A 19401-nucleotide genomic window follows, 5' to 3' on the forward strand; every position below is an offset into this window, starting at 1 on the left:
TGGCAACCAGTAGGGCAGAAAGTGTAAAACCAGAGTTTCATATGGTTGTCAAGAGGAGAGCAGGCTGCTTCCCCACTATCTGAGTCCCTGATTCTGGGAAAAAGAAAAAGGAATAGGAAAGGGTTAGAGAAGTCTGGGGCTGGTGTGTCACCTGACTGTCTCCTTGCTGGCACCTCATTGAAACATCATTAAGATGAGTCAGAGGAGCTCCGAGTTCCAGAGGTTATTCATTTCTCCTTAAACTCACTGCCTTTGCAGGAGCTCCTGGACTTCGTGTTACAATTTCCAGACACAGAGCAGTGCTTTGTAGCCATCACAGCTTGTTTAACAATTTTAGTTTTCTTGACAGTGTGTGGTGTGGAAAAATTAAAAGGGGGAAATTTATTATCTAAATGGGCTTACATTTGCAAAGAATAATAGAAACGGTTAAGTAACATAAATGATTATGTTTTGTACTCTTAAAGGATATATTTTAATGAGGCAGATAATACATTGCCTATTTCCGTATTATTTTATCATGTATTATGGTGAGTAACAGAAGTGGAAAGTCTATTAAACAACTGCGATTATGTAATGCAGCTCACAAATCACTTGGATAAGGACCATCACACGACACACATATGCACTTGCTATATGTGTCCTTTCTTTTCTGGCCTTTTTGACAACTTTCTTTTACTTTATTTAAGAATATCCATTCATGTTGGATTTGGTGCAAAGTGAAAACAGGGAAATTGTGTAAAATGTCTTATACAAATACATAATGAGGTGAAAAAATGCTTTTTGGCTGAAAGATAAGGGACATAAAACAAAGGCAGTGTGTTGGTAAAGGCTACACAAACACCCAAGAGTCCAAGCAACTCTCCTGGCTGAATTCATGTAGGAGATTATATCTTGAAAATGCTAACCCCTCATTCCTGAGTTTTCTCACTCATGCTAGGATACTCTACAGGGCATGGCTTCAGACACTGGGAATTCAAAAGCTGTTTTAAAGAATGCAACTATAGTCTGTGCTTCTGTAAATCTTACCATCTAATGAAGAAAACATAAAATTGATAAAAATTATGCCATTCTGTCATTGTCATCAGTGCTCTGAAGGGGCCCTAGGACCACAGAGAGAAGCTAAGAGGTCAGACTCGCTGGCAGGGTAGATCTGATTTACAGATCTCGGGTGGGCTTTTGTTGGGTAGTTGACCTGAACACTAAGCCTCGAAGAATGAGATGGAATGAGCCAGCTGAGGGGTGGCACTAGGCAGATGAGGAAGGACTTGGTGTAGATGCGACAGCATGTAGAAAGAGTTCAAGCCGGTGGGTTATGGCCTTTTTGAGGAATGTAAGGAAAGCCTTTGTAGTAGAAACAGAAACCCAAGAGAGGCATGTGAACAGGGAGCTCCAGAGAAGGGAAGCGACTTATCTCTGCTGTATTTATAGAATGTCACTCTCTTCAGTGAAGGAAAGTCTGGAAGCACGGTAGCCAGAGTGGTGTGGCAAATGGAACAAGGGAAATCAAGGAGCCACTGCCCAGTTATCTCAGGAGTCCAGATTAGAAGGGATATGATTTGGGATTATGTATGGCTTGAGTCAAGGAGATAAGAAGTGAGTGATTCAAGATCTGCTTGGGAGGGAAAACAGATACAGCTTTGGAGTCTAGGAAATATCAGGAGGACAGCAAGGTTTCTGGTGCGAGCAATAAAGGATCTTGAAGTCCCCTGTCATAATGAAGAGCACAGAGTATGGTTTAAGATCAAGAATTGAAAATCGGGGGCATTAGCATTTAGGAAACCCATCAGGCATTCAAGAGGAGATTTGGGCATTCAGATAGGTGTGTGTGTGTGTGTGTGTGTGTGTGTGTGTGTGTGTGTGTGTGTGTGTGTGTGTTGGCAGCTAGGAAGAGAGATCCAGACTGAGAGAAGTTCAAGGAGATCCGGAACAGGCATAGCAATAGGTTTTGAAGCCAGCGAGTCTTAAGAATGGCTATTATTTGGAACAGTAAAACAATATTTTCTGACAGACATAATTTTTACCACATGGTTTCAGAATGCAGATGTCATTCTTCTGCTTGATTTTAGTATGCTCAAGGGAAAACACTTTCCCATCTTCAGTAACATCTCTCTAATGCAGTAATATAGGTCAAAGGGAAAGGAAAATTTGTTTAAGTCAACTTTATGATATCAAATCAAAGGCATTTATAAGAAACTGAATAGTTTTTTATTATTGTTCTTTAACTTCTTATCATAGGTACTTGATCCGCCCATAACCTTGAGCTGACATTGATTGGAAGATAATTGATCAGCTAAACAATTTCTTATGAGACACAGTTTTGTAAACAACATTACACCTTGCCCTGCCAAAATCCTATATTTTGTTTCACTAATAACTTTTTCATCCAATTTTTTGCCATCATAAGGTATAACTAAAGCATCACATATACTAAATTCTGATGTTAAATTTTATTATCTATGAAATCTGTACTGAAGGCATTATGATTGATACTCATTTTAAAAAGAAACCTGACAAGAGTTTCACAATATCACAGTGTCTACATTTGGCATCGCATGGCTTTGGGCTTGATATGACCTGCACAGCTTTGGACTTGACCCCACAGGTTCTATGAGGGAATGAAGAAAGGACAAACACACAGATACACATACAGAGAAAGTGAGAGTTGCTGTATGCTCTGATGGAGATACTCCAGTAGCCCAGAAACTCAGCATGTTTCTTACACAGCACTCAACGAGGGGGTAGGTGTGTTGTATACAGCTGAACAAGAAGTAGGTTTATTGTGTACAGCTGAACAGGAAGTGGGCTTATTGTATACAGCTGAATAAAGAAGTGGGTTTACTATATACAGCTGATCAGGAAGTAGGTTTACTGTATACAGCTGAATGAGGAGGTGGGTAGCTAGTCTAGGTAGAAGGTCTCTGTAAGGAGAAGCCTCAGGTAGCAGGCTTCCTGGAGAAGGGTAGCCTTGATATTTCTACAAGCAAAGTCACATCCAGGATGTTGAAGCCATGGTCATACTGCCTACACACACTGGTCTTAGCTGAAGGCCAACCCTTTTTCAATAGACCTTGACATTCCAAGTGCCTGAGACACTGGACCATTGACATGACTGTGCTCTTGTCAATGACAGGCATTCCCTCGGTCCTTCATCTGCTCCCCGCTGGCATTACTGACAAAAATGCCAAGGGAGGCATGATGACAGAAAAGCCTCTTGTCAGGTCATGAGAAATTCTGAGTTTCAGGTTGTAGTCCACACTGGAGGAGGACGCTGTGGTTGGTACTTTCTGCCTAAATTGGTTTTAGCTACAGGCGGATCTTTCCTAACATACATAATTAGACCAGACCAGAAGATTCTACCATTCTTCTGGGTCTGATGGGGGAAAGGTTTGTCATTCCCATGAGTCTGAGGCATAGGGTCCTTGACATGGGCTGTGTTCGTGTCAACAATCCACATTCTCTCAGGACTTTATCTGCTTCCCACAAGGCATAGTTCTTCTCTGCTGTCAAGTATTATAATAGAAACATAAGGAAGAAAAGCAGCCTACTGTACAACTTTGATGGAATTGCTACACTGACTAGGGAACACATTCAAACCTTCCAGTTTATTCCAAGAAATAATGCCAAACTCAAACTCATGGTGACTCGTAAGATAATTTCAGGATTTTGAAAACTGCTTATTTCATAACTCCACTGACCAAATTATAACCCATATTGAAGTGAATTACCTGCCTCAAAGGAGTTCACAATTATTTGAATTATTTGAAATGCTGATAAGACTGCATTATGTGTGTGTTAATATATGTATACACATATACATATTTATATATCACTGTACATTTTTATTGAACTCAGTCTTCAGTACTGGTTAACCCATGGGAAGATGTTTCTGCACACATTTGAAGACAAGGCTAAATAGCTGACACACGGTCTTGAGAGACTAATTATTTTATCCTATAATGCATATTAATACCTTGTATCACTCAACCTTTGACTGTGTTTTCTTTGTCCCAAAGGCATTGCCTACGACCCTCTGATGCTGAAACACCAGTGTATCTGTGGCAATTCCATCACCCACCCAGAGCACGCTGGGCGGATACAGAGCATCTGGTCACGGCTGCAAGAAACTGGGCTGCTAAATAAATGTGAGGTAATCCTGAATTGGCCACACTCTTTTACTTACCCAAATAAATCATGAAAGGAGTCTAGTATTCATTTAGTGGTAACAGAAAAATGTTAACCACGCAGGGCAAACACTTATTGATGATGTGTCAGACTCAAGTGGTTCAGAACTTCCAGTTGTCTATGGGCTGGAGGCAGAGTAGGGTCTCAGGTCCCTGCTAGCTCTGCCTAGTTGAAATGAATAGGCTTTAAAGACTGACAGCTCTCACTGGAACAAGTCTCTCCTTTTTCATTGAAGTGACTGAGGGATACCTTTACGATCTTCTGATAGGTCTGAATGTTTGTATTTTTACCAATATTCATTTAGGCTCATGGTTTTAAGTCACTGGTAAGCCCCATGCCCATCTCAAAAGCTTGTTTCTTTAGGCTTCTGGAGGTTAAAAAGAAAAAGAGAACAATTCAGAAAGATTCACACAAAATTTACAAAATCTGGAGTCAATGATTAACTCGCATTTGATTTATTTTAAATTTCCAAATTTTTCTAAAACCCAGTGGCATTTTATATTTGAGTTTGGAATATTTTTCAAAGAAAAATATTCTCCATTTATTTTCTTGATTTGTTTTTGCACTTCTTGATTAAGAAATTTGTTGTGTTGCTTTTCTTTTCTTTTTTTCTTTCTTTTTTTTTTTTTTTTTTTTTTTGCTATGTCTACATTGTGTTGTAGACATGTGCCAGACACTGGGCAAGTTTCACAGCATAAATAGCATCCCTGATTTTACATATAAGCCTTCTTCCAGCATGTTGGATTTGTACTTCTCTGTAGAGCGATGAAGGGAATTCAGCACAGTTCTCATTTTCTGGGTTTGGGATCTGGTGAGATAAATAGCATTTGATTTGGTCTGAGAACACTGAGCATATCAAAATCACCATGCTTAATAAAATAGCAATTATTTTAAGATTTATTATTATATTTATTTTATTCATGTGGATGGCTGTGCTTGCATGAGTACATACATACTGTGGGTATGCAGATGCCAGCAAATGCCAGAAAGCACTAGATCTTCTGGAATTGGAGTTATAGGTTACTGTTAGCCACTTGTTGGGAACCAAGCCTGGGCCTGTGTAAGAACAAAACTTACAGAGGATGGATACCCCCAATGGAGGGCCTCATCTTCTCTGGGGAAAGAGTGGTGATTGGGGGAGGGGGAATGGAAGGTTGGTGGGTGGGTGTGGGAGAAAGGGAGGGAGAGGGAGCTGGGACTGACATGTGAAGCAACCTTATTTCTAATTTAAATTTAAAATAAAAATTTTAAAAATAAAAAAGAAGAGCAGAACTTACTCTTTACCATTGTCTACCTTTCCAGCCTGAATGAGAAATAATGTTAGGGGCTTCAAGTTACATGGAAATTGTTCCTGGCTATTTGTGTGACATACAAGTTCTAAAATAATGTTTTTCAGTGTTGATTGTGTTAGTAATTTATAATATACATGTTGTTGGTTTTGATACACAGCACATCTTTGAAAACTTACAATAGTACATTATTTTTTACCACCCAAAATGCAGTCCACAAAATTACCACTCAAATTCAAGTTAGTTAAAGTAAATCTGTAGTTAGACCTTACCTAATCCAGGGCCTGAGAAAGGAGATTCACAGATTTAAGTATTCCTTTGGTTATTGAGTGAACTCAAGGTCAGGCAGGACAAATTACTTGAAAACCTGCCTTACAATTTTCAAAGTGAAAAGACAACTGGGGACATAGTTTAGTGTTAGAACCTCTAATCCTTACCATGGAAAGAGGCAGAGGAAAGACATGAGCTAAAAAAATAAGAGCAACAATAAATATGTGTAGAAATGTAGATGCATAGAGAGATATACTGAAGCAGATAGAATTCTCCCTTGGTCAGATGATGTTGACTATGTTTGTCTGATTCTTCCCTTCCCTTTGAAAATGCAAAGTTATTCATTGTTTGCTCATTTGGAAGCTTAGCTAGCTGACCAATGTACACTGTGGTATAGAAACATGAAGCATTAGTAATGCCTGACAGTTTGTTAGCAATTGAGGTTGTGACGGAGCACCTCAGAACAGTGTGGACAGTGTTGACGTGGCAAGCTCAGTTGTATGCTTATGATGGATTATCAAACACTTTTCATATTAAAAGTGTCTACAGCCAGGAAGTGGTGGTGCATGCCTTTAATCTCAGCACTTAGGAGGCAAAGTCAGGTAGATCTCTTTGAGTTTGAGGTCAGCCTGGTCTACAGAACAAGTTCCAGGACAGTCAGGACTACATAAGAAACCCTGTCGCAAAAAACAAAGAAACAAACACACACACACACACAAAACAAACAAACAAAAAAAGGTTTCAACTCCTAACACACCCAAGGTGAAGGGAAAGAAGCTGGATTTGTCCCTCCTTTCTTGAGTAAAGGACTATTATTCATCTTTTGCCATGGGCATCCATATTATTTAGCAAAAGGTTTATATATCCTTTGGTTAGATTCAGAGTTATCTTTAAAGATCTCATGGTTTTGGATAATGTAATTTGGGAGCCAAATTGGTTCTGCAAATATCCCTTACAGAGCACATGAGTAGGGGAAAGAACAGATATTTTTTGTTGTTGTTTTTTGTTTTGTTTTGTTTTTTTGTAGGCTGATCATAATGGACAAATGCTTTTACACATGTGAACCAGACTGACTCACCTTTGAATTTGCTGAAGATGTTTTTCTGTTTGGCAACTTCTTGGTCCTTTGTCAGCCTAAACATTGTTATTTATATGTTTTCTGCATGCAGGTCTGTGGTGTGCCCTGTAACAGCTGGCTTCTTTCCAGGGACATTAGCAAAGGCTGATCATAGACTTGAGTACATTGTCTGGTAGTGGTGTTCCTGGGATTTATTGCCTGAAGACTGCTTATAAGAAGGATCGGAATGCAGGAATGAATGGAATGTATTATGGTTCCCACTGACCTTAAAATTTTCAAGTATCATAATCATTCTTTTCTAGTTAACCTTCCTTTTCAATCCTTCAAATATATAACTGTATTGTTTCAAAGCACACAAATTAGAGTTATACAACCCAGCCTGATTCGATACAAACCACAGAATGAAATGCCACAACTGAAAAGTTGGTAAGAAGAAGTAAGATTTGCCCTAGCCTCCATAAATAAACAGTGGGCATCCTCATGACAGGTAACCCCCAAATTAACAGCAAACACAAGTGAAAGTCAAGATCAAGTCGTTTTTGTTGTTGTTTGCTTGTTTTCTATGTATTTGTTAGGTTGATTGGTTTGGGTAGGGTTTTTTAAATCTTGTTTTGTTTCATTTTTGAGACTTAGTCTAGCCACAAACTTGATTCTCCTGCCTCTCTGTATGAGGACTGTGCCCCATAGTCTCATAGATTGGAACACTTGTTCCTCAGTCAGTGGTGCTGTTTGAGGATGTTACATAACACTGTGTAGGTGGAGCCTTTCTGGAGGAAGTCCTTCACTAGGGGAAGCTGCCTCGCTGGAGGAAGCCGGTCACTAGAGGAAGGCTTGCAGGGTTTGTAGCATTGTCTCCTTTTCTGTTCTCTCCCACTGCTTCCTGTGTATGAATGAAAACGTGGCCATTCAGCTGCCATGCTTACTCTGATAGCTCCTATGCTTCCCTGCCATGATGGACTCTACCCCCTGTGGAACTGTAAGCCTAAAGAAACCCTTTCCTCCCCTGCTTCTTGTAGTCAGAGTATGCTACCACAGCAACAGAAAGGAAGCTAATTCACACTGTCTCCCACACCCTGGATGGTGTGGATTCTCTCCTAATGCACACTAAGCACAGTTATCCTCTCAAAATGTCTCAATCGTGTACATAGAGTGCCCCTCCCCTTTTAAATCATAGCATGATGCAGCCGTGCATATCTAAGTCAGGAAATCATTGCCCAGATGAGTTTATTTGCTCTTTGATTTTATATTTTTCAACCTAAATGTAATTCTGTAAGCATTTTTTAAAAGCACTCACTTTTATGCACTTCAGAATGTAACATAAGCTGTCTCTAACGATATTTAGAAATACTCAAAATGGAGTTTTAGAAATCTCAGTAAACAAAGTCAGTGCTTTTTCTGGGAGACTTTTGCTTCTATATAGAGTAAAATGTAGGTACAAAGGGAACATAATTATAAACAGAGGTTTCTCTGTTCTGCCCTGTCTTGCAGCTGCTTCTAAATAATCACTCAGAAGCTCAGCATTAATTACAAACCATCTGGCCTATTGTTCAGGCTTATTACTAACTAACTCTTACATAAAATTAACTTATTTCTATTAATCTGTGTATTGCCTTGTGGCTCAAGACTTTTTACCTTATTTTCAGTATGGCCTGATTAGTTGATAGGTGGCTGACATCTCTCTAGACTCCTCATCTGAGTTCTTACTTTAATTGGTCTGCCTGGCTATTGGTCAAACAACTTTTGTTATTAACCAATAAGATGAGTGCATATTCACTACCTACAGAAAGTTCATCCCAGAGCACACAATAGTTTCGTGACATCTTCTTCTCCTCCCATTTTATTTAACTAGAATAATAGTGAGGAAAAATAAAAATAAAAAAACACCCAGATTATTTCAAAAACATTCAGTCCATCTAGACACGGCAGCATCTACACCAGGACTCTCCTGAGTCGCTTCTTTACCAATGATGCTTGCACAACGCATGCTCTTCCTGGATGTCCTTAGTCTCTTCCTAAAAAAGATAATTCTTTTTTAATTTTTATTATTTATTTTTAAATTTAAATTTAAATTAGAAACAATGTTGCTTCACATGTCAATTCCTGGTCCCTCTCCGTTTCCTTCCCCTCCTCCTGTGACCTCCCACCAACCCCCCCCCAATATCCCCTCATTTCCCCAGGAAGGGTGAGGCCCTCCAATTGGGTGTCCATAGTCTGTCATTTCATCTAGGGCAGGGCCTAGACCCTCCCCCAAGAGTTCAGGGTGAGAGGGCATCTCACATTGTTGGATGGGAGTCCAAAGTCCATGTGTATCCTCGGGATGAATACTGATCTACTGCCCAAGACTCAATAGATTACCTAGGCCTCCTCACTGACACCCACATTCAGGGGGTCTGGATCAGTCCCATGATGGATTCCCAGGCATCAGCCTGGGATTCAAGAGCTAACCCTTGTCAGGTCAGCTGTTTCTGCGGGTTAAACCAGCCCAGTCTTAATCCCTTTGGTCATCAGTCCTCCCTCTCTGTTACTGGCTTTCTTGAGTTCAGCTCAGTGCTTAGCTGAAGAAGATAATTCTTTATATTAATGTATCAGTATATTAGCAAGCCTTCTTGCAAGCATTCCAAGCTTTCTATCTCATAGTAAACTAGTTTGAAAACTTCAGTTCTGTAAAACAAAAATGAACAAGCAATAAAAACATCCAGCAATTAAAGAAAACAAAACAAAGCACACAATTGAATAGGGAGGGTACAGGACCTTGGGTTGGCTGAAAGAGAAGGAAGCCTTCTACCCTAAAAGACTTCCTAGTTATTGCTTCTGGAGCTTCTCACGGAATCAAAAGCAGGGAGAAAAATCTGCCTCCCAGGGTTAACTCACTCACTCCAGCAGAAGTTGGGTTGCAGCCCTGGTGGGTGTGACTGCTTACAAAGCCACAGCATAGATTTAAGTTAGAGGAACCAAGTGCATTATTTCTAAAGTGTCTGTGGGAGCTACAGGAAGAGACACCCAGGCCCCAATCCATGTGAGCTAGCAGAGGTGTAGTCTTTATGGGCTACTTCCCCAGGGACTGAGTACCAGGTCTGTATGAGGTTATCTTTGTTCCCTTAGCAATCTGAACAATGTCCTCTCATGACAGTGTTCTCTCAAATTACTTGCTCATAAGAAACAGAGTATGTTTACTTTCACAGAAAAAGGACAATTAGATAGAAGTAACATACGTTCAAACTATGCCTACACATACCTTCCCACTTTCAGTGACCCATTTTCTTTCCAGGTCATTGTAAATATCTATGATCAGGAAACAGCATGAGTTTACAGAAAAAGAAATCTTAAATGTTAGTTTGTGTCAAAATACTCTAGATGTTCAAACACAGACTGATAATCTCCAACCCCAGTGTTTTTGTTTTTTTACTGTGGGATCCTTAAGGACAAAAAATTTGTATAGCTAATATGTGCTCAAGTTACCCTGTGAGGGATCACCAAGCCTTGGTGACAGTGACTCCTGTTTATTGGTGTTTATCAAGCATTTGAGTTTCTTAGCCACCTGTTAGGAGGAGGTTAAAGAGAAAAGACAGACACTGATCAACTGTTCATAGAAACACATAGATAATTACCAAGTATAAATCAGTAGTTTTACATTTCTGTGAGCAATGAGATTCTTGTTGATTAGGCCTAAGAAAAGAACGTGATCAAGGCTTTGTCCACCTGCCCCAAACTGCCTTGACAGCATGAGAGGGCTCTCTCAGTGAACAAGAAAAGAGCAGGTGATGCTATTCATTAGAACAGGAGAAAATATCCCACTTTGTGTTGAATAACCTGTCCTCCTTACTGTTCTCGTTCTGGCTTCATTTTGTATTGAAGTTACAATTATCCCAGGAAGAAAGTCAAGGACGCTCCATTCTGCTGACCAGCAGAGCACAGTCAGCTTTCTTTAGGCAACAGACTCGACGATTGTATATTTATTAAGTAACAGTGATATCTTAGGAAAAGCATCATTTTAAAACATTAAAAGGATTGTTTCTTTCCAAACCAAAGAGTGATCTACAAAGCAAATATTTGTTAATTAACCAAAAGAGATTCCTCAAAAGTGATTGTTCACTATTATATTTAAACCTGATTCTGCCTTTAATCATCTGTGTACCTTACATCATCTGTCCTCACTGATTATTAGTTCTTTCATGTCTACATGAAGGTGTTCAGTAGGGTATTTGCTCCAATTACGTCCATCTTTAGTACTGTATGAAATAATAGCTGTGGAGTTCATCTGAGATGTACACTCTTGGTTTACGAGTAGACTTACCTCCCAAGGATGTTGTGGTAAACACGTTGCTGTTAGTTTGTGAGCTATCGTGTGATTTGGCTCAGCTTACTAGTCCTGATTAGTGCCAGGGAAAACATAAGTCCTTATTATATGAGAACACGGTGGTTACATGGCTTAACCTCTTTTGGCACGATGGTTTTAAAAAGCAGAGGCAGTTAGCAGTCCTCCACGCCAGTACCATTTATTTTTTTCCCCTATTGAATCATTCATACTTAAGTGAGTGATTATCTTGGGAACAAAAAACAAAGCCAGCAACTTTTTGGGTCACCATGAAAAATGGATCCAGAGGGGTCATTTAGAGTCCTCTTCAGACATAAGCTCTTTGATTAGGTAGCATGATTTCTGAAGTATGTATGCTCCTGAGGAAAAGAATGTACTCTTCCGTGGGGGGGGGGGGGAGGATGTAGATTAACCCATCATCTGTTAGAAATGCACTTATAGTTGTTTTTCCAGAAGCTTCCATAACTCACAGCCCCGCCAAGCCACCCACAGACATTTGCTTGCTCTCACATTTGTTTTCAGAATAATAACATTTTATAATGCTTTTGTTGGATTGCATATTACGTGGAATTTGCATTGCCTCCTTGTGACTAATATTGAATAACTTTGTTTCCCTTAATTCATAAGAAAAAAAAAAAAGAAAAACCTAAGCAGCACACTGTGCTGAAATGTTTAACTCTTTTATTCAAGTGCCAACACAAAGTAATTACCAAACAATTCTGGGACATAATCACGCTACCGTTGCCCCTTCTGGGACTTCTGAAGTAGAGGCCAAGTTTAGTGGAAAATCATAAGATGGCCCAGCAGCTTGGGGACAGGACCTCTGACACACTTTCCTGTTCACAAAACTGAATGTAAAATACTCTGCTCAAGTCCATGGAAGGAAATAAATTTCTCTGCGTAGAAACTCTGGAGTACCCTGGTTTTTGTTTGTTTTTGTTTTTTGTTTTTGTATTTTTCATCAAGACTGCAAAGCCCAAATGCTAACGGAAGCCCAGTCAAACCTTTGTTTTACAGAGCATGCTAACTAGATGGCAGCAGATAACAGCTGACTGGTTTAGTTTGCACAAAACCCCTTGTAACGTATTTGTACCTTGTGACACAATCACAAAGCAGTGATAAACTCCAACGAGGAGGCTTGGAGTTGTCTCTTAAGCACATGGCAGCTTGGAAACCCGCGCTAGGTGTGACATGTAGGCTGGGCATGAGTGGAGCCATGTTTCAAGAAACATTTGCATATTCTAGTACACTGGGCCCAGACAGATCATTGCAAAAGTTACTTGAAGATTGTAACAAGAAATGTTATTATTTCCAATTTTAAAATGTCTGTAAAACAGTAGGTATTAGTCTGTAAACAAACAAACAAACAAACAAAACCAAAGAATCAAAAGGAAACAGGAAAATTGCCCTTCTGTGTGCACCTGGAAGTTGAAGCAGAGCTTTATGAAGAGCAGCACTACATCCAATTTTTAAAAAGGAAATGAATAATAGCTTTTAGCGTTTTCAAAAGCTTCAGTGTATAAACATAAAATATTCCTTAAAGAAACTTTGCTAAATGCATTATTACTGTTTTAAAAAGTGTTGTAAGCCAAACTTCTAAATTATTTATAATTAAAAAGTAATTATGAGATTCTGCTTCATAAAATTATGAGTATTGAGCAGTTAGAGTAAGGGATCATATTTTGGGATCCCTCTTATTTTTAGATGAACATAGTCATTTGAACTTGATATAAATAAGAATTAAAAACATATACTGTATGTGTTTATTATTTCTGAATACTTAGAGTAAAATGCAGTTTGCCAGCTCTCTGAAGGATTTTAGAACATTTAAAAACATCTTAATAGAAATATAGTTACTGATTAATACTACGGCAAGATGGAGAAGATGGAAAGAATGCTTACCCTTCTCTCACAGTCTGCCCTCTCACACCTTCCCTGCCCCAGTATCTGGAGTTGGCTTGTTAGTGGGAAGAACACAGTGCTCTCTCTAGCCTGTGACGCTTACCCCTAGGCTGTCTTGGAGAATCCACTAGGTAGTTCTAACTGTCTGATACCCAGTCCAGCATATCAGTAGCTCTGGGCCTGCAGGCACCCAAACACCTTAAACTTCTCCATCTTAACGCTGGGACGCAGCTCATGTCAAGGACAACAACATACACTCAGCTTCTAACTCAATGTTAACATGGTAGACAGAACCAGGGGAACAGATCGTGTGTTTAGGAAGGAGAGAGCTACAGTTACAATAATTTCCTGGAGATACCATGGGGTTGATTCTTAAAAAGAACTTGCCCATCCACAGAGTCCAATCTGCAGCACCCTGAAACAACACAAACAAAACCAGAAGTGATGTAATTTCCCTAATTTAAGAAAAATAGGGGAACGGTTATTTGAAGCCCTCATAATATAAGAATACCTATTCTTTAAAAAAACAGCACTTTTGTTTAAATGTATTTATTTATTGTGGGGGGGTTGGGTGGGAGAAGTCAGGTGGCATTGGAGTAGGTTCTCTCCTTCTACAATGCGGGCCCCAGGTTGTCAGGCCTGATAGCAAGTACCATTAAACACTGAGTCATCTCACCAGCTATGAGAAACTATCCTTCTCAGTTGTGATTAAACCTATAAACACTGGCTTCAGGAAGGGATGGATACCTGTTGAAAATCTGCAAGGCTTTCCTGTTGCCTCAAACATAGCAACATACATTGAAATTGCATTTTGTTCCCCATGGCAAATTCATAAACCACAGTGAAGTGTGTTTTAAGTTTTAAATGCACACATTTTATTGTTTTCACACATGATTTTAGCACTGAATGCTGAATGATTCAAACCTTTGCTTTACAAATAAAGAAACAAAGGCCTGTGGAAATGTCTCACGCGTAGCTATTGTCACCGTATGACATGGGAGAGTTAGGGCTGGAATTCGGGGCTCACAATTGCAATCCACTTTGTTTCCATGTGACCAATAGAAAGGACCAAAATCCTGCAAGGACAGCTGCTAAATTACCTTCTTCCCTACCTCATTCCACGTTCTAAGCAAAATTCTGAGGGAAACGGGTGACTGCAGGAGAACTGTATGTAAGGAGGTGTAGCGGCCGGAGGGCTTACCAACAGTGTCTTAATGTAAGAGTTAAACAATTGATTGCAGCCTGGCGATGCTAAAGGAGATCTACTTGTGCACACTTCCTTTGTATCCAGAGGAGAATGCATGTCAAGAATAATCAATGGACCATGCTCAAGCTGCTAAATATTGCATGTGCTGCAGAAAGCAACTTTGGTAATAATAAGTCACTTATAGTTCATCTCTCCCCACACACACACTCTGAATGTTTACAGCTCTGTGGATTTTTGAGGGGAGAAAACATATACACATCCCTCTACTTACAAATAATGGGGGAAATCTTAGAAATGGAGACATTTCAGTAGATAATTTTGCCTAATATGTCACTACTTTGAAAATGATTAAAGGAAATGGAGTCCCCTTCCCCCAGTGAAGGCAGGTACTTTGACTTGTCAAATTTAAGTTGGACATTTTCTCTTCGTTTGGAACCGCCACAGAATGAGCCCTTTCATGTCCTCAGTAATACCAAACCAATGCAATCCATCTGTTCTGCCAAATTATTTCTAGTTCCCTAACCAAAGGCATTGCTTTTTCATGCATTTTATCATGATTTTATGCCCTTTATTATATTTTACAAAAGGTTCTGATTCCTCCAGGGCCAATGAGAACTGATTAGGACACTGGCCTCAATCCAGGCTTTGAACACAGGAGAGGAAGGAATAGAACTGTTTCCTTTTTTCTCTGCTCCTTGGCAGAAAAAAAATGTGAATCTATACCGTGTGTGTGCTCCGTGTGTGGGTGGGTGTGGGCAGGCCCTGTTTTATCCTGTCACAGTATGGCTTTGTAGATCATGTTCAGAACATTCTTTCTATAATCATGTTGCATTAAGGGGCTTTATTTCAGAAAGACTATTTCTTTAGGAAAGAACCATTGTGAGACTCGTTGATATGGTAATTTTATATGACTTTAGTCAAACTTCCAATCTGATTCGAACTTTCTTGGATCAGTGTTGAATTTAATCATACTCATAATCATGGAGTAGGCACTCATTAAGCATTGGCTCCTTCCTGGTTTTCAGTAGACACTGATTGAAGGCAAGACACAAATAATGATAATGGAGCAATAAACATAGGCTACCTCACAATGTTTCTTATTAGGAAGCCAAAAGAAGAGCTATAAATACTCATTGCTTGACCTGTATAGGTCAAGATCCAAGGGTACCATGGAGGAGCTCCCCAGATACACTGCATCTTTTTAACACGTTAAATGTCCTAATATGTTCAGAATTCTTAAAAATACTTTGGGTCAGAATATCATCGATGAGTTTACATAGTCTTCCTTCAGACCAATTATCTCTGAGAATGGAAATCAGGATATCCTTAAATTAAGATGAACAGAGCACTTTGCTCCATTTGGTGAGTCATTATGCTCTTGACCTTTGACTGCTGGGAGCATCTTGGGGAAAATAATGGAGACTAAAGACCTCATGGGAAATAGAAAGAGAAGGGATGAGATTAAAAATATCTACAGTTCAGCCCAAATAAGTGAAAGACTAAATTAAAACGAGAAATAGTCTAGAGATCAGTATGAGGAAAGTTGGCTGTGACTGGTATAAGGTATCTGATAAGAGTGGAGTGATCCAGTCACACTAATAATGCTAAAAAAGAACACAGTTGCAACTGGGGGACTCTCAGCTTGCCCGGCTGTCTACTCAGTTCCCACAGAGAGACAAACATCTCAAGCTATGCTTTCTCCTTGTTCTTCTAGAGAGTGAGACGCCTGTTATAGGCTGGCTTCTACTGCTTCTTTCTCCCTAGCAGCTGTAGAAGCAAAAGTTATTGACAAGAAATCATGTTATTTCCGTCTGGTGTGATGGGGCATCCCTGTATTCCCAGAACTCATGAAGCTGAGGCAGGAGGATGGTGACATGGGGTCAGGCTGAGATCCTATCTCATAAGACAAAACAAAACAAACAATACAGAAAAATATTGGTTGCTTCCTTATATTGGATACAATTATCTTTCAAACAATATATCGATATGATGGATGGATGGATGGATGGATGGATGGATGGATGGATGGATGGATGGGTGAATGGATCCAACATTTGTGTTATCAAGATGAAAACTTACAAACAATTGTGTAGCTGGAGATTCTTGTCTGCCAGGTCCACTGCCACTTCAGTCCCAAATAAGCACTTATATTAATTATTAAACTGTTGACTGATGACTAGGGCTTCTTGCTGGCTAGCTCTGTCTTAATTATTAACCGATAACTACTTATTTATTTGTTTCTACATGGCCTTATCTTACCGGAAAACACCTGGTGTGTCCTATCCATCCAGTCCCTCCATGATGTCTCTTCTGAGGCTCCTCCACCTACCTTTCACAGTATCTCCTCATCTCCTGGCCCCACTCATCTTCCTGCCTCTACTGGCTATTGGCCAAACAGTGTTGTGTTCATCAACCAATAAGAGAAACACATATACAGAGGGACATCCCCCATCACAGTGGTGCATTTTAGTAATGAAACAAGAATAGATTATGAGCACAGGGCTAGGTCCTTTTTGCCTATTTGCCAGTCTTACCCAAGTGCAATTCAGTAGGTGTCCTATTATTATTGTCATCACTTGAATGACTGGCTACTACCATGAACCCTGAATCCTGTTGCAGATCATTGCATGGTACATGGCTGGGCATTCAGCTAGAGTACCATTTGAATCACTGAAGAATAAGAACAATATTTGAGGCAGCATAGAGTGTATAGCATGAACATGTATGTGACTAGCTATAAAAACACTATCAATGATGTCTGATTTTATACCAGAGGCAAAAATATAATGTAGACCTTAAAAATTCTTAGTAGGAAAGGAGAAGGGGGAACATGATAGGGATTTTGTTAGTATAGTATTCAAAACATGAGTCTAATCATCAGCTATTGACATTGCTAGCATGGTCTGGCAGTACAACCTCTAATCCCATACTGAGGCAAGAGTTTTGCAAGTTCAAGGCCATTCTAGGCAACTTGGTAAGAGTGCTGTGGGTGGGGCTTAGTGGTAGAATGCTTCCTTAGTGTACAGGTCTTGGGTTCAATCTCCAATACTCTAAAAACAATAGGAATAATTGGCATTATTTAATGTGTCCTTTACTGTATCTGCATACATCATATGTGTCTGTGGACAAGTTGCTGTTTCCTTTCTAAGTAGTCATCATTATGCAACTAGGATTGGCTATCTGTTTTCTGACCTCTGCTCATTCTGCTTTAGATGAGTCAAACTATGGAGTTACCAGGGTTTCAGTGGGGGACTTTCCAACTCTGAAATCTTCTAGTTAAACTTTGTCTCTGAGATCCTGACCTTCATCTTTCTCTTACTCATTTTACCTCCCTCTAGGTGTTCTAATTATTTGGCTGTCCTGGTCTTTCATAAACATTTCCAAATCTCATGTTTACCAGTCATTCACCTACTTCTATGGGATGTTTGATATTTGATCAGAGCAGTGGCTGCTCATTACAAAGTTTTTCTTTCTTACTAGAATTCGCCTCTTACTTAGAAATAATTTTTCTTAAGTATAGCCTTAGTTTTCTAGAACTCTAAATTGGATTCACATAATGCTGAATGATAGTGTCAAAAGCAGGGAACTTCAATGTTACGGCAAAGAAAATTCCTGAAGTCTTTGCTTGTTTATTTGGGACAAGGAGGTGGTCTTGGGAGCCTTCTGCTTCCCATCACTCTCTTGCTCTGTGGGCCATTCCTCCCTAACTGTGGCCTGATCATTTGTTTTAATGACAGGCCCAGCTCTGCCTCCTGCACAGTAAAACGTGAGGGTCACTATGCAGCCATCTCTCCAGCCTGCCCTCTCAGTGAACCATATATCAACACTGAATGGCCTGCCCACAGCCTCATCCCCTTTCACCCAGGAGGCTGAGGATGGGATTGCCCTGGTCCCGAGGGAGATGCTCTTCCAGTTTACCTGGTGTTTCTTTCTTCCCCTGGTACATGGAAGAAAAGATTCTTTTTGATTCTCACTAAAGTTTTGTGCCTCAGTGTTAACTTACTACTTGCTTGTGGTCATGTGTATTCTAGGCATAGTGTGCTTTGTGTAGTTTTAGGAAGCACAGCAGTTTTCAACGTATGAACATCATATGTAAGAACAAGCATTATCAGGTTTGTGGATCTACTGTTAACAGAGAAATGTAGCCAGGAAGACCACACGTTGGCTAATTGAGATTTAATTGAATGCATAGTTTTGGGAATTACGAAGGTCAATTCTTTGTTAGAATGAGTGAAATTTTCACCTGAGCTTGAGTATAGAACATTGAGTGAGTCTAGATTGTCTCAAATTATCAGCAGCGTTTATTTTGTTTAATTGTAAATATGTCACCAATAATAGTTTTACAAAATACACTAAATGGATTGTTTTAAGAGTGAAATATAAATTGAGGACAGTTGTCTCGTAAGCTTCTAAATACTGACTACAAACTTCTACACTGACTCAGTACAGACAATTGTTAATAGACCCTGAGCGGAAAGTATCCTTTGGCATACGCTTTGAGAAGTGTTGGCCAAGAGAACGGCTACCGGGAGGGGCACACTCCTGAAGTATTTGCCATGTTTCTGATAGTGAAAATCCAGTGCAGTCAAATTTAGTGGTATTAATTCCACCCTTCCTTCCAGCATCTTTTTCAGGTCAGTGTAGCACAATAGAGTAATACATTTGCTTGTTCTGAAGCAGATACTTTTATAAGGAAGAGTCATTGCTAACTTCTTTGCTGTAAGTTTATCTTCATGCCAGAAGTGAATAAGCTTTATGTCATCAGATGCCTATTTATCTGACTCTAGCGTCTGCTCATTTTCCAATTTTTATTATGGTGCTTTACCAAGCAAATCTATGTCACATCCTTGCATGATGAATGTGAGCCCGTTATTAATCATCTTCAGTGTGACTCGAGGCCCTGTTTCCTTCTGCATGCTGCCAGTGGAAGACTGTAAGTGCTGTTGTTTTCTTTCAGCGGATTCAAGGTCGGAAAGCCAGCCTGGAGGAAATACAGCTCGTTCATTCTGAACATCACTGTCTGTTGTACGGCACCAGCCCCCTGGACGGGCAGAAGCTGGACTCCAGGACACATCTAGGTCTGTATAGGTCTCCATTCTACTGAGAACAGCACATTCCAGCGCTGCCATTAGTCAGTGCTGCTGTCAGCTCAAAATAC

The 19401-nt window shown here is 39.8% G+C and overlaps 1 protein-coding gene across 19 annotated transcripts in view; it reads left to right on the forward strand.

The window, feature by feature from the left end:
- Hdac9 (histone deacetylase 9) overlaps positions 1-19401 on the forward strand; it is an 888277-nt gene that overhangs the window by 634691 nt on the left and 234185 nt on the right. For all 19 annotated transcript variants that reach the window (XM_040743251.1, XM_040743249.1, XM_040743250.1 and 16 more), the window contains 2 exons: positions 4014-4147; positions 19201-19321. In XM_040743251.1, the coding sequence (XP_040599185.1) occupies positions 4014-4147; positions 19201-19321 (255 nt within the window). The remainder of the gene's footprint in view (positions 1-4013; positions 4148-19200; positions 19322-19401) is intronic.

The sequence above is a fragment of the Mesocricetus auratus genome, unplaced genomic scaffold (assembly GCF_017639785.1).
Source record: "Mesocricetus auratus isolate SY011 unplaced genomic scaffold, BCM_Maur_2.0 Super-Scaffold_15014, whole genome shotgun sequence".
Classification (NCBI taxonomy): domain Eukaryota; kingdom Metazoa; phylum Chordata; class Mammalia; order Rodentia; family Cricetidae; genus Mesocricetus; species Mesocricetus auratus.